General features: G+C 45.1%; 1 protein-coding gene across 1 annotated transcript in view; it reads left to right on the plus strand.

Annotated features, from left to right (window-relative positions):
- The window catches only part of tnksa (tankyrase, TRF1-interacting ankyrin-related ADP-ribose polymerase a), a 194058-nt gene that overhangs the window by 161936 nt on the left and 16613 nt on the right, over positions 1 to 15509 (plus strand). The window contains exons 14-17 of the mRNA XM_020485009.2: positions 849 to 994; positions 1976 to 2141; positions 3720 to 3939; positions 14704 to 14813. Of these exons, the coding sequence (XP_020340598.1) occupies positions 849 to 994; positions 1976 to 2141; positions 3720 to 3939; positions 14704 to 14813 (642 nt within the window). The remainder of the gene's footprint in view (positions 1 to 848; positions 995 to 1975; positions 2142 to 3719; positions 3940 to 14703; positions 14814 to 15509) is intronic.

A 15509-nucleotide genomic window follows, 5' to 3' on the forward strand; every position in this document is an offset into this window, starting at 1 on the left:
AGACGTAACATAGGAAATGTACATCTTGGACACTCCATTAGTATGATATGTTACGTTTCTTATGGTATGTATTAATTTATGGATGTCCATCATTTCGTATATGTTAAGAATTGCCATTCGTACATTATTCGTACAATATGTTACAAATTATTTTGTATTTTATGAATTACAATTATTTTGATACGTTACAAATTATGTGGTATTTTACGAATGACAATTCTTATATGTTACGAATTGCAATTCGTACAGCGAAATGATATGTTACGAATCCAATTTGATGTGGCTAACAATAGCTAGGTGGCTAACGTTAGGTGTCTTGGTGGCTAATGTTAGCTAGGCTAGGAGTTAGGATATATGGTTAGGGTTAAGGTTAAAGGGTTAAGGGAAGGGTTGGCTAACATGCTAAGTAGTTGCAATGTAGCTAAAAAGTAGTAAATATTTGCATTAGCTTGAATGCTAATGTTGTCTGTGATTAAGTTTTGAACGCGCAAACTTTGGGTTGATACCCCACTTCTGTTTTTGCCTTAAGTAACCTTCAGTCATATGTAACCACACCAAACATAACATATGACTGTATCATACTAATTTGAGTGTCCCGGATTTATGTTTACCATGTTACGTCTAGTCTATGAGACCAGGCTGCAACTCAAGATATTGTGAGAATGTTTTGAAAACGTGCCATTTTCACCTCTGCTGCTTTTTCAGGTTTGATTTGATCTGCCTGTGCTGCTGTTAACTGAATGTTAGAATGGAAACTGAGTGTGTTTCTCTTTTTCCACTCTCACTCTCTCTGCAGACTGCTTTGCTGCTGTCGGAATGTAAACGGTTCTCTCTCTCTCTCCTTGCAGTCATTGTGCTCTCCACAGAATGTGAATTGTCGGGACCTGGAGGGTCGTCACTCCACTCCATTGCACTTCGCCGCCGGCTACAACCGTGTGGCGTTGGTGGAGTACCTGCTGCATCATGGGGCCGACGTCCACGCTAAAGACAAGGGGTGAGTCTTTGGCTGACTTGATGGCTAGCTGGCTGACTGACTATCTGTCTGGCTGGTTGGCTGCCTGGCTATCTGTCTTGCTGGTTGGCTGCCTGGCTATCTGTCTTGCTGGTTGGCTGCCTGGCTGGCTTACTATGTGTCTGGATGGTGGTTGGCTGGCTATCGGTCTTTCTTTCTCCCTATCTGTCTGTTTGTCACTGTCTATTAACTCAGAAATCTACATGTGTCTGTCTATCTCCTATCTCTACAGTGCTTACATCTTCTCTGCTCCACCACTCCCCTGATGATATAGAATGTTATGTCGGTCTATGGTAGAAAATGACAAGATTATGTTGTAAAATACTGTTTGTGCATCGAATAAGGATTCTCTGTACTCATCTTTGTCTGTGTGGACTGAGTTGGGCCTCTGGGGCTTGGCGCTGGAAATTGATTTATGTTGGCTTGGTGATAAAACCTACAGCCTGCATCCCATAGATTGAATTGGTATTTGTGTACTATGAGGTACCAGGGAGGAGATGTCTCTGGTCTGGATAGCTGATAACAATAACCTTGTCTTGGGGGCTAAACCCTGGTTTCTATACAATTAGAAGTCTTCACTGCAGATACTATCTGATGTGAATTATTCATTTCTTTAATACAAATCCTAACCTTTTGACCCGTTCCACACATCTGTTGTTTGTCACGTATTCAGGAGCATGTGTCTTAACTATAAAATGCCGTGGCTCAGTTCTGCTCATTGGGTTCTCAGCGATCACCTCCGGGCGATTGTTGACCAGCTCCATTATTGCAATAATGAATCTCTCTCTCTCTCTCTCCCCTTCTGACTCTCTCTCTCTCTCTCTCCCCCCTTCTGACTCTCTCTCCCCCTTCTGACTTTGTCTCCCTCTCTGCCTCCCCATCTGTCTCCATCTCTCTCTCCATTGATGTATCTCTCTCTCCGTCTCTTTCAATCCATCTCTTTCTCTGTCTCTCTCTCTACAGAGGTCTGGTGCCCCTGCACAACGCCTGTTCTTATGGTCACTATGAGGTAGCTGAGTTGCTGGTGAGACATGGGGCGTCGGTGAACGTGGCAGACCTATGGAAGTTCACTCCTCTCCACGAGGCTGCAGCCAAAGGCAAATACGAGATCTGCAAGCTGCTTCTCAAGGTACTGTACACAACTGAACTCAGGCCTGTGGGACTCTACAACAGAGTTTGTCATTCAAAATATCTCTGGAGTCTATCACGTGTTCTCAACCCCTGTCTCTCTCTGTCTCTCTGCGTCTGTGTCTCTCTCTCTCTTTTTTGAGGGCTTTATTGGCATGGGAAACATAAGTTAACATTTCCAAAGCAAGTGAAGTAGATAATCAACCATACAAATTAACAGATAACATTGCACTCACAAAAGTTCCAAAAGAATTAAGACATTTCCAATGGCATTATGTGCAAATAGTTAAAGTACCAAAGGGAAAATATATAAACATAAATACGGGTTGTATTTACAATGGTGTTTGTTCTTCACTGGTTGACCTTTTCTTGTGGGAACAGGTCACAAATATTGCTGCTGTGATGGCACACTGTGGTATTTCATCCAATAGATATGGGAGTTTATCAAAATTGGGTTTGTTTTCAAATTCTTTATGGGTCTGTGTAATCTGAGGGAAATATGTGTCTCTAATATGGTCATACATTTAGCAGGAGGTTAGGAAGTGCAGCTCAGTTTCCACCTCATTTTGTAGGCTGTGTACACATAGCCTGTCATCTCTTGAGAGCCATGTCTGCCTACGGCGGCCTTTCTCAATAGCAAGGCTAAGCTCACTGAGTCTGTACATAGTCAAAGCTTTCCTTAAGTTTGGGTCAGTCACAGTGGTCAGGTATTCTGCCACTGTGTACTCTCTGTTTAGGGCCAAATAACTACAGCAAACTAGAATGCTATCTTTTTGTTTTGTCATGATTTGGTTGGGTCTAATTGTGCTGCTGTCCTGGGGCTCTGTGGGGTCTGTGCTTGTGAACAGAGCCCCAGGACCAGCGTGCTTAAGGGGCAGTTCTCCAGGTTCATCTCTTTGTAGGTGATGACTTTGTTTTGGAAGGTTTGGGTTTCTCTCTCTCCTTAAATACCTTTTACAGAGAGGTACTGTAGAAAGTCATAACAGTTTAGTAATTTAATTTTATCACATGCTGATTCCCATTGGTAGTTAAAGACTGTTTATTACGGCTGAATAATAGACAGGAAAAACACTTGTGTTTTATGGCTTATTTTCATTACACCTCTGGTCATGATTTGATCACTGGAGAGAGAGAGAAGGGGGAGAGAGCAGGATGTGTAATGTGTTCCTTCTCATCGGTGTTAAGCAGGGCCAGTTTATGTCTTATAAAATATGTGAAACGTGTATCTGGCTGTAAACTGAGGAGATATTTTTGATTGCATTAGCATATAAAAATGCTGAGAGCTGCTGGAGCATCTAACTTCCCACCTCATAGTTAGTGTTCCATTAAACTTGATGCACATCACAAGAATAACCCTGCTGAATAAATTACTTTCAGAGGTTCTTATCACACGCTTTCTCAACCCGTCTCCCTCTGTTTCTCACTTTGGCATTCAAGAAACCAGCAACCATGTGTTCACCAGCCCATATTCACTGCAGCAGCCAAGAGGCACAGATTTCCTAGGTTTCATGTCAATTAAAGCTATACTCACTGCTGTCCCTTAGCAATGCATGACAAGCCCCTCTGCTGGTTCCCTCAGCATGGGGCAGACCCGACCAAGAAGAACCGTGATGGAAACACTCCTCTGGACATGGTGAAGGAGGGGGACACGGACATCCAGGACCTGCTGAGAGGAGACGCTGCCCTGCTGGACGCTGCGAAGAAGGGCTGTCTGGCCCGTGTCCAGAAGCTCTGCAGCCCAGAGAACATCAACTGTAGAGACACACAGGGACGTAACTCCACCCCCCTGCACCTTGCAGGTGAGACTGGTCACCAAGACATAGCCAGGGGTACATACAGACGTGACCCACCCAGTTTGACTTCTGTTTCTAAATATCAAGTTCTGTTAACAAATAACAGTGTCAGTTATACTTGTCAAAAGGGCCAGATTTGATGAATTGTTAAATGACTTACCATGTAGAGAGACCACAGTGTCCTGAGTAACTGGCTGAAGTAGGTCTGCCAATGTAATCTCTTGGACCCACTGTGTTTACAAGCTGAAGATAGGTGTGATTGTAGACTCCCCCAGTATGCCCAGATGGTCGGGCTGTGGGGCCAGTCTGCCCCCCCTGTGTCTGTGTGAAGCTGGTAGGCTGTGGCTCATTGGAGGGGGGACAACAGATGGGTGAAAGGAACTAACAGTCACTGTAGGGAATAGGGAACAGCCCCAGCCTGGGACAACAGCTGACCTGACACCATGTTTTACTATAATATAAAGAAAAGGTGCCAGTGCTTTGTCAACAGCACTAAGTGTATATTATGGGATGTATTAGGTTACAAAATCCAACTTTTTAGATATAATGTTAATAATATGGTAGAGAAAGATCCCACGGAACGATTCAGAACATGAACGATCATATTTGTCTTGGTAAAATGTATTTTATAACAAAAGGATGAGATGTGAAAGTACGTCACTAAAGAGCGTTTTCACCCAGTCTGGGCAGAGTGGATGGACACCCTAGAGTATGACCTCTCTAGGTGGCAGAGGAGCAGCATAGACTCCCTTCATCTCACACACACACAATCTATTTTTATTTATTTATTTCACCTTTATTTAGCTAGGCAAGTCAGTTAAAAACAAATTCTTATTTACAATGATTGCCTACCCCGTCCAAACCCTCCCCTAACCTGGACGACGCTGGGCCAATTGTGAGCTGCCCTATGGGACTCCCGATCACGGCCGGGATCAAACTCGGGTCTGTAGTGACACCTCTAGCAGTGCCTTAGACCGCTGCGCCACTCAATTTCTACCACAGCTTGTTTTCACAGTTAACCTTCAGACAGCACAGGAGAAATGAAGATGGGATGTATGGTGACTCAGTGGTGGTTCCTGCTTGTATGGCTCCCTGCATGAACTCTCTTTTTTATCCAGACATTTGGAACAACACATAAATAATCATAACATTTAAAACTCTATAAATATGAATACAAAAATAAGACTCATAAATATCAAAAAGAAGTAACAAAGACAAATAGAAACAAATTGTAGTATATAAATACAAATAAAAAAGGGAATCAAATTATGACACTATTACCCTGTTGCTAACAGAAAACACACATACAACTAATAGAATAGATTACACTATTACCCTGTTGCTAACAGAAAACACACATACAACTAATAGAATAACACACTTATAAAGAAGAACATGATTATTACACTATTACCCTGTTGCTAACAACAACACACATACAACTAATAGAATAACACACTTATAAAGAAGAACATGATTATTACACTATTACCCTGTTGCTAACAACAACACACATACAACTAATAGAATAACACACTTATAAAGAAGAACATGATTATTACACTATTACCCTGTTGCTAACAACAACACACATACAACTAATAGAATAACACACTTATAAAGAAGAACATGATTATTACACTATTACCCTGTTGCTAACAACAACACACATACAACTAATAGAATAGATTACACTATTACCCTGTTGCTAACAACAACACACATACAACTAATAGAATAGATTACACTATTACCCTGTTGCTAACAGAAAACACACATACAACTAATAGAATAGATTACACTATTACCCTGTTGCTAACAACAACACACATACAACTAATAGAATAGATTACACTATTACCCTGTTGCTAACAGAAAACACACATACAACTAATAGAATAGATTACACTATTACCCTGTTGCTAACAGAAAACACACATACAACTAATAGAATAACACACTTATAAAGAAGAGAACATGATTATTACACTATTACCCTGTTGCTAACAGAAAACACACATACAACTAATAGAATAACACACTTATAAAGAAGAGAACATGATTATTACACTATTACCCTGTTGCTAACAGAAAACACACATACAACTAATAGAATAACACACTTATAAAGAAGAACATGATTATTACACTATTACCCTGTTGCTAACAGAAAACACACATACAACTAATAGAATAACACACTTATAAAGAAGAACATGATTATTACACTATTACCCTGTTGCTAACAGAAAACACACATACAACTAATAGAATAACACACTTATAAAGAAGAACATGATTATTACACTATTACCCTGTTGCTAACAGAAAACACACATACAACTAATAGAATAGATTACACTATTACCCTGTTGCTAACAGAAAACACACATACAACTAATAGAATAGATTACACTATTACCCTGTTGCTAACAGAAAACACACATACAACTAATAGAATAGATTACACTATTACCCTGTTGCTAACAGAAAACACACATACAACTAATAGAATAGATTACACTATTACCCTGTTGCTAACAGAAAACACACATACAACTAATAGAATAACACACTTATAAAGAAGAACATGATTATTACACTATTACCCTGTTGCTAACAGAAAACACACATACAACTAATAGAATAACACACTTATAAAGAAGAACGTGATTATTACACTATTACCCTGTTGCTAACAGAAAACACACATACAACTAATAGAATAACACACTTATAAAGAAGAACATGATTATTACACTATTACCCTGTTGCTAACAGAAAACACACATACAACTAATAGAATAACACACTTATAAAGAAGAACATGATTATTACACTATTACCCTGTTGCTAACAGAAAACACACATACAACTAATAGAATAACACACTTATAAAGAAGAACATGATTATTACACTATTACCCTGTTGCTAACAGAAAACACACATACAACTAATAGAATAACACACTTATAAAGAAGAACATGATTATTACACTATTACCCTGTTGCTAACAGAAAACACACATACAACTAATAGAATAACACACTTATAAAGAAGAGAACATGATTATTACACTATTACCCTGTTGCTAACAGAAAACACACATACAACTAATAGAATAACACACTTATAAAGAAGAGAACATGATTATTACACTATTACCCTGTTGCTAACAGAAAACACACATACAACTAATAGAATAACACACTTATAAAGAAGAACATGATTATTACACTATTACCCTGTTGCTAACAGAAAACACACATACAACTAATAGAATAACACACTTATAAAGAAGAGAACATGATTATTACACTATTACCCTGTTGCTAACAGAAAACACACATACAACTAATAGAATAACACACTTATAAAGAAGAGAACATGATTATTACACTATTACCCTGTTGCTAACAGAAAACACACATACAACTAATAGAATAACACACTTATAAAGAAGAGAACATGATTATTACACTATTACCCTGTTGCTAACAGAAAACACACATACAACTAATAGAATAACACACTTATAAAGAAGAGAACATGATTATTACACTATTACCCTGTTGCTAACAGAAAACACACATACAACTAATAGAATAACACACTTATAAAGAAGAGAACATGATTATTACACTATTACCCTGTTGCTAACAGAAAACACACATACAACTAATAGAATAACACACTTATAAAGAAGAACATGATTATTACACTATTACCCTGTTGCTAACAGAAAACACACATACAACTAATAGAATAACACACTTATAAAGAAGAGAACATGATTATTACACTATTACCCTGTTGCTAACAGAAAACACACATACAACTAATAGAATAACACACTTATAAAGAAGAACATGATTATTACACTATTACCCTGTTGCTAACAGAAAACACACATACAACTAATAGAATAACACACTTATAAAGAAGAGAACATGATTATTACACTATTACCCTGTTGCTAACAGAAAACACACATACAACTAATAGAATAACACACTTATAAAGAAGAACATGATTATTACACTATTACCCTGTTGCTAACAGAAAACACACATACAACTAATAGAATAACACACTTATAAAGAAGAGAACATGATTATTACACTATTACCCTGTTGCTAACAGAAAACACACATACAACTAATAGAATAACACACTTATAAAGAAGAGAACATGATTATTACACTATTACCCTGTTGCTAACAGAAAACACACATACAACTAATAGAATAACACACTTATAAAGAAGAGAACATGATTATTACACTATTACCCTGTTGCTAACAGAAAACACACATACAACTAATAGAATAACACACTTATAAAGAAGAACATGATTATTACACTATTACCCTGTTGCTAACAGAAAACACACATACACAAATAGAATAACACACTTATAAAGAAGAGAACATGATTATTACACTATTACCCTGTTGCTAACAGAAAACACACATACAACTAATAGAATAACACACTTATAAAGAAGAACATGATTATTACACTATTACCCTGTTGCTAACAGAAAACACACATACAACTAATAGAATAACACACTTATAAAGAAGAACATGATTATTACACTATTACCCTGTTGCTAACAGAAAACACACATACAACTAATAGAATAACACACTTATAAAGAAGAACATGATTATTACACTATTACCCTGTTGCTAACAGAAAACACACATACAACTAATAGAATAACACACTTATAAAGAAGAGAACATGATTATTACACTATTACCCTGTTGCTAACAGAAAACACACATACACAAATAGAATAACACACTTATAAAGAAGAGAACATGATTATTACACTATTACCCTGTTGCTAACAGAAAACACACATACACAAATAGAATAACACACTTATAAAGAAGAGAACATGATTATTACACTATTACCCTGTTGCTAACAGAAAACACACATACAACTAATAGAATAATAACACAATAACCCCCCATCTAGCTTCAGAGTTTGTTCTGTTAGGTGACCTAAACTGGGATATGCTTAACACCTCGCCAGTCCTACAATCTAAGCTAGATGCCCTCAATCTCACACAAATCATCAAGGAACCCACCAGGTACAACCCTAACTCTGTAAACAAGGGCACCCTCATAGACGTCATCCTGACCAACTGGCCCTCCAAATACACCTCCGCTGTCTTCAACCAGGATCTCAGCGATCACTGCCTCATTGCCTGTATCCGCTACGGAGCCGCAGTCAAACGACCACCCCTCATCACTGTCAAACGCTCCCTAAAACACTTCTGTGAGCAGGCCTTTCTAATCGACCTGGCCCGGGTATCCTGGAAGGACATTGACCTCATCCCGTCAGTTGAGGATGCCTGGTCATTCTTTAAAAGTAACTTCCTCACCATTTTAGATAAGCATGCTCCGTTCAAAAAATGCAGAACTAAGAACAGATACAGCCCTTGGTTCACCCCAGACCTGACTGCCCTCGACCAGCACAAAAACATCCTGTGGCGGACTGCAATAGCATCGAATAGTCCCCGTGATATGCAACTGTTCAGGGAAGTCCGGAACCAATACACGCAGTCAGTCAGGAAAGCTAAGGCCAGCTTCTTCAGGCAGAAGTTTGCATCCTGTAGCTCCAACTCCAAAAAGTTCTGGGACACCGTGAAGTCCATGGAGAACAAGAGCACCTCCTCCCAGCTGCCCACTGCACTGAGGCTAGGTAACACGGTCACCACTGATAAATCCATGATTATCGAAAACTTCAATAAGCATTTCTCAACGGCTGGCCATGCCTTCCGCCTGGCTACTTCAACCTCGGCCAACAGCTCCGCCCCCCCCGCAGCTCCTCGCCCAAGCCTCTCCAGGTTCTCCTTTAACCAAATCCAGATAGCAGATGTTCTGAAAGAGCTGCAAAACCTGGACCCGTACAAATCAGTGGGCTTGACAATCTGGACCCTCTATTTCTGAAACTATCTGCCACCATTGTCGCAACCCCTATTACCAGCCTGTTCAACCTCTCTTTCATATCGTCTGAGATCCCCAAGGATTGGAAAGCTGCCGCAGTCATCCCCCTCTTCAAAGGGGGAGACACCCTGGACCCAAACTGTTACAGACCTATATCCATCCTGCCCTGCCTATCTAAGGTCTTCGAAAGCCAAGTCAACAAACAGGTCACTGACCATCTCGAATCCCACCGCACCTTCTCCGCTGTGCAATCTGGTTTCCGAGCCGGTCATGGGTGCACCTCAGCCACACTCAAGGTACTCAACGATATCATAACCGCCATCGATAAAAGACAGTACTGTGCAGCCGTCTTCATCGACCTTGCCAAGGCTTTCGACTCTGTCAATCACCATATTCTTATCGGCAGACTCAGGAGCCTCGGTTTTTCGGATGACTGCCTTGCCTGGTTCACCAATTACTTTGCAGACAGAGTTCAGTGCGTCAAATCGGAGGGCATGCTGTCTGGTCCTCTGGCAGTCTCTATGGGGGTGCCACAGGGTTCATTTCTCGGGCCGACTCTTTTCTCTGTGTATATCAATGATGTTGCTCTTGCTGCGGGCGATTCCCTGATCCACCTCTACGCAGACGACACCATTCTATATACCTTCGGCCCGTCTTTGGACACTGTGCTATCTAACCTCCAAACAAGCTTCAATGCCATACAACACTCCTTCCGTGGCCTCCAACTGCTCTTAAACGCTAGTAAAACCAAATGCATGCTTTTCAACCGGTCGCTGCCTGCACCCGCATGCCCGACTAGCATCACCACCCTGGATGGTTCCGACCTAGAATATGTGGACGTCTATAAGTACCTAGGTGTCTGGCTAGACTGCAAACTCTCCTTCCAGACTCATATCAAACATCTCCAATCGAAAATCAAATCAAGAGTCGGCTTTCTATTCCGCAACAAAGCCTCCTTCACTCACGCCGCCAAGCTTACCCTAGTAAAACTGACTATCCTACCGATCCTCGACTTCGGCGATGTCATCTACAAAATGGCTTCCAACACTCTACTCACCAAACTGGATGCAGTCTATCACAGTGCCATCCGTTTCGTCACTAAAGCACCTTATACCACCCACCACTGCGACTTGTATGCTCTAGTCGGCTGGCCCTCGCTACATATTCGTCGCCAGACCCACTGGCTCCAGGTCATCTACAAGTCCATGCTAGGTAAAGCTCCGCCTTATCTCAGCTCACTGGTCACGATGGCAACACCCATCCGTAGCACGCGCTCCAGCAGGTGTATCTCACTGATCATCCCTAAAGCCAACACCTCATTTGGCCGCCTTTCGTTCCAGTACTCTGCTGCCTGTGACTGGAATGAATTGCAAAAATCGCTGAAGTTGGAGACTTTTATCTCCCTCACCAACTTCAAACATCAGCTATCTGAGCAGCTAACCGATCGCTGCAGCTGTACATAGTCTATTGGTAAATAGCCCACCCTTTTTAACCTACCTCATCCCCATACTGTTTTTATTTATTTACTTTTCTGCTCTTTTGCACACCAATATCTCTACCTGTACATGACCATCTGATCATTCATCACTCCAGTGTTAATCTGCAAAATTGTAATTATTTGCCTACCTCCTCATGCCTTTTGCACACATTGTATATAGACTCCCCCTTTGGTTTCTACTGTGTTATTGACTTGTTAATTGTTTACTCCATGTGTAACTCTTTGTTGTCTGCTCACACTGCTATGCTTTATCTTGGCCAGGTCGCAGTTGCAAATGAGAACTTGTTCTCAACTAGCCTACCTGGTTAAATAAAGGTGGAAAAAAATAAAAAATATAAAAATAAAAAATACATCGAAAATTTTTAATAAATAACAAAAAATAATAAATAAAAAAATTACAAAAAATAAAATGAGCACATGATTATTACACTATTACCCTGTTGCTAACAGAAAACACGCATACAACAAATAAAATAACACACTTATAAAGAAGAGAACATGATTATTACACTATTACCCTGTTGCTAACAGAAAACAAACATACAACTAAATTGCACAAATCCTATATCACACAAATACACAAATAGAATAACACACTTATAAAGAAGAGAACATGATTATTGCACTATTGCACTTCAAACAAGAAATACACACGCTAAATTGCACTAGTACTGTACAAAGTTACAGGTCCCCTGCTCCCCCTACCTCAGGCTTCCAGTGGGTACACCTGAGGTCAATCATGTTGATTAGACTGGAGGGGAGAGAAGCAGAGGAGTAATGTGGAGGAGCTGTGCAGAGGGGCAGAGAGGAGCGGTGCAGAGGGGCAGAGAGGAGCGGGGCAGAGAGGAGCTGGGCAGAGAGGAGCGGTGCAGAGAGGAGCAGTGCAGAGGGGCAGAGAGGAGCTGGTGCAGAGGGGCAGAGAGGAGCGGGGCTGCTGGGCAGAGAGGAGCGGGGCAGCTGGGCAGAGGGGAGCGGTGCAGAGAGGAGCGGTGCAGAAGGGCAGAGAGGAGCAGTGCAGAAGGGCAGAGGGGAGCGGTGCAGAGGGGAGCGGTGCAGAGGGGAGCGGTGCAGAGGGGAGCGGTGCAGAGGGGAGCGGTGCAGAGGGGAGCGGTGCAGAGGGGAGCGGTGCAGAGGGGAGCGGTGCAGAGGGGAGCGGTGCAGAGGGGAGCGGTGCAGAGGGGAGCGGTGCAGAGGGGAGCGGTGCAGAGGGGAGCGGTGCAGAGGGGAGCGGTGCAGAGGGGAGCGGTGCAGAGGGGAGCGGTGCAGAGGGGAGCGGTGCAGAGGGGAGCGGTGCAGAGGGGAGCGGTGCAGAGGGGAGCGGTGCAGAGGGGAGCGGTGCAGAGGGGAGCGGTGCAGAGGGGAGCGGTGCAGAGGGGAGCGGTGCAGAGGGGAGCGGTGCAGAGGGGGGCGGTGCAGAGGGGGGCGGTGCAGAGGGGGGCGGTGCAGAGGGGGGCGGTGCAGAAGGGGGCGGTGCAGAGAGGAGCGGTGCAGAAGGGCCGAGAGGAGCGGTGCAGAGGGGAGCGGTGCAGAGGGGAGCGGTGCAGAGGGGAGCGGTGCAGAGGGGAGCGGTGCAGAGGGGAGCGGTGCAGAGGGGAGCGGTGCAGAGGGGAGCGGTGCAGAGGGGAGCGGTGCAGAGGGGAGCGGTGCAGGGGGGAGCGGTGCAGGGGGGAGCGGTGCAGAGGGGAGCGGTGCAGAGGGGAGCGGTGCAGAGGGGAGCGGTGCAGAGGGGAGCGGTGCAGAGGGGAGCGGTGCAGAGGGGAGCGGTGCAGAGGGGAGCGGTGCAGAGGGGAGCGGTGCAGAGGGGAGCGGTGCAGAGGGGAGCGGTGCAGAGGGGAGCGGTGCAGAGAGGAGCGGTGCAGAAGGGCAGAGAGGAGCGGTGCAGAGGGGAGCGGTGCAGAAGGGGGCACAGAGGAGCGGTGCAGAGGGGAGCGGTGCAGAGGGGAGCGGTGCAGAGGGGAGCGGTGCAGAGGGGAGCGGTGCAGAGGGGAGCGGTGCAGAGGGGAGCGGTGCAGAGGGGAGCGGTGCAGAGGGGAGCGGTGCAGAGGGGAGCGGTGCAGAGGGGAGCGGTGCAGAAGGGGGCGGTGCAGAAGGGGGCGGTGCAGAAGGGGGCGGTGCAGAAGGGGGCACAGAGGAGCGGTGCAGAAGGGGGCGGTGCAGAAGGGGGCACAGAGGAGCGGTGCAGAAGGGCCGAGAGGAGCGGTGCAGAGGGGAGCGGTGCAGAGGGGAGCGGTGCAGAGGGGAGCGGTGCAGAGGGGAGCGGTGCAGAGGGGAGCGGTGCAGAAGGGCAGAGAGGAGCGGTGCAGAGGGGAGCGGTGGGGAGGGGAGCGGTGCAGAAGGGGGCACAGAGGAGCGGTGCAGAAGGGAGCGATGCAGAGGGGGAACGGTGCAGAGGGGAGCGGTGCAGAGAGGAGCGGTGCAGAAGGGCAGAGAGGAGCGGTGCAGAGGGGAGCGGTGCAGAAGGGGGCACAGAGGAGCGGTGCAGAGGGGAGCGGTGCAGAGAGGAGCGGTGCAGAGGGGAGCGGTGCAGAGGGGAGCGGTGCAGAGGGGAGCGGTGCAGAGGGGAGCGGTGCAGAGGGGAGCGGTGCAGAGGGGAGCGGTGCAGAGGGGAGCGGTGCAGAGGGGAGCGGTGCAGAGGGGAGCGGTGCAGAGGGGAGCGGTGCAGAAGGGGGCGGTGCAGAAGGGGGCGGTGCAGAAGGGGGCGGTGCAGAAGGGGGCGGTGCAGAAGGGGGCGGTGCAGAAGGGGGCACAGAGGAGCGGTGCAGAAGGGGGCGGTGCAGAAGGGGGCACAGAGGAGCGGTGCAGAAGGGCCGAGAGGAGCGGTGCAGAGGGGAGCGGTGCAGAGGGGAGCGGTGCAGAGGGGAGCGGTGCAGAGGGGAGCGGTGCAGAGGGGAGCGGTGCAGAGGGGAGCGGTGCAGAGGGGAGCGGTGCAGAGGGGAGCGGTGCAGAGGGGAGCGGTGGGGAGGGGAGCGGTGCAGAAGGGAGCGGTGCAGAAGGGGGCACAGAGGAGCGGTGCAGAAGGGAGCGATGCAGAGGGGGAACGGTGCAGAGAGGACCCGAGAGGGGACCGGAGGGGCTCAGGGTGGAGAAGAGGCCTCATCACACAACGGCAGAACTGTATTATTTCTTACACAATAAATTACTGCAGTGGCATAGGGTCACTCTATGAAGCTGAGCTTGTTTAAGACCTTGAAAGAATAGTGAAAAGAAAAGAGGGAGAAAGAGGCAGAGAGGGATTGAGATGGAACACCAGCCATATGGTGCCACGCTATATTAACCCATTGTGTGTTTGCTTCCACCCCCACCAGCTGGCTACAATAACCTGGAGGTAGCAGAATACCTGCTGGAGCATGGAGCTGATGTCAACGCCCAGGACAAGGGGGGTCTCATCCCCCTCCACAACGCTGCCTCTTATGGGGTGAGTAACTCACCTCCTCCCTCTCTTCTCCATCCCATGGAGCCCAACAAGTATTGACTACTTTATTATTTCTAATGCCAGAATAGTTTACTGAGCCAATCAGAGCTCCTCTCTACTCCTGTTCCCCCACATAGACTCTCTGTGCTTCCTCCTTATGACAAACACAATTTGTTGTGTTCCTGAGTGTGAGGCATTGTGGCGTGTGTGTAAATGGTGTGATGTAGAGGTTCCTCCAAGGCTGAAGGAGCTCATAAAGGTTTCATGTAACACTACGTTTCATAGTTGATTTTGTAAGGAACCCTGGCGTCTCCTAGTGAGGGAGACTTAATGGAAACACTGGCTGATATGGAGATGATACTGAGTGGTCACAAAGGAGTTGAGAGAGACAGAGCACAGCAGCACTGACAGTAAACACTATCTAGTCTACAGTAAATCAAATAGGCCAAGTAACTGTTCAAGCCACAACCAAGCCCTCTCCCAACCTAACCAAAACCCTCTCCCAACCTAACCAAGCCCTCTCCCAACCTAACCTCCCAACCTAACCAAGCCCTCTCCCAACCTAACCAAGCCAATTTTTTTTATTTTTTTATTATTATTATTATGTTTTCTTCTTGGGCCTCTATAACTATATCTATTGTTTTTATTTTTGTTGTTGTTGTGTGATTTGGATTGATCCCCTCTACCACACGGAACCCC

This window comes from Oncorhynchus kisutch, linkage group LG6, assembly GCF_002021735.2.
Source record: "Oncorhynchus kisutch isolate 150728-3 linkage group LG6, Okis_V2, whole genome shotgun sequence".
Lineage (NCBI taxonomy): Eukaryota > Metazoa > Chordata > Actinopteri > Salmoniformes > Salmonidae > Oncorhynchus > Oncorhynchus kisutch.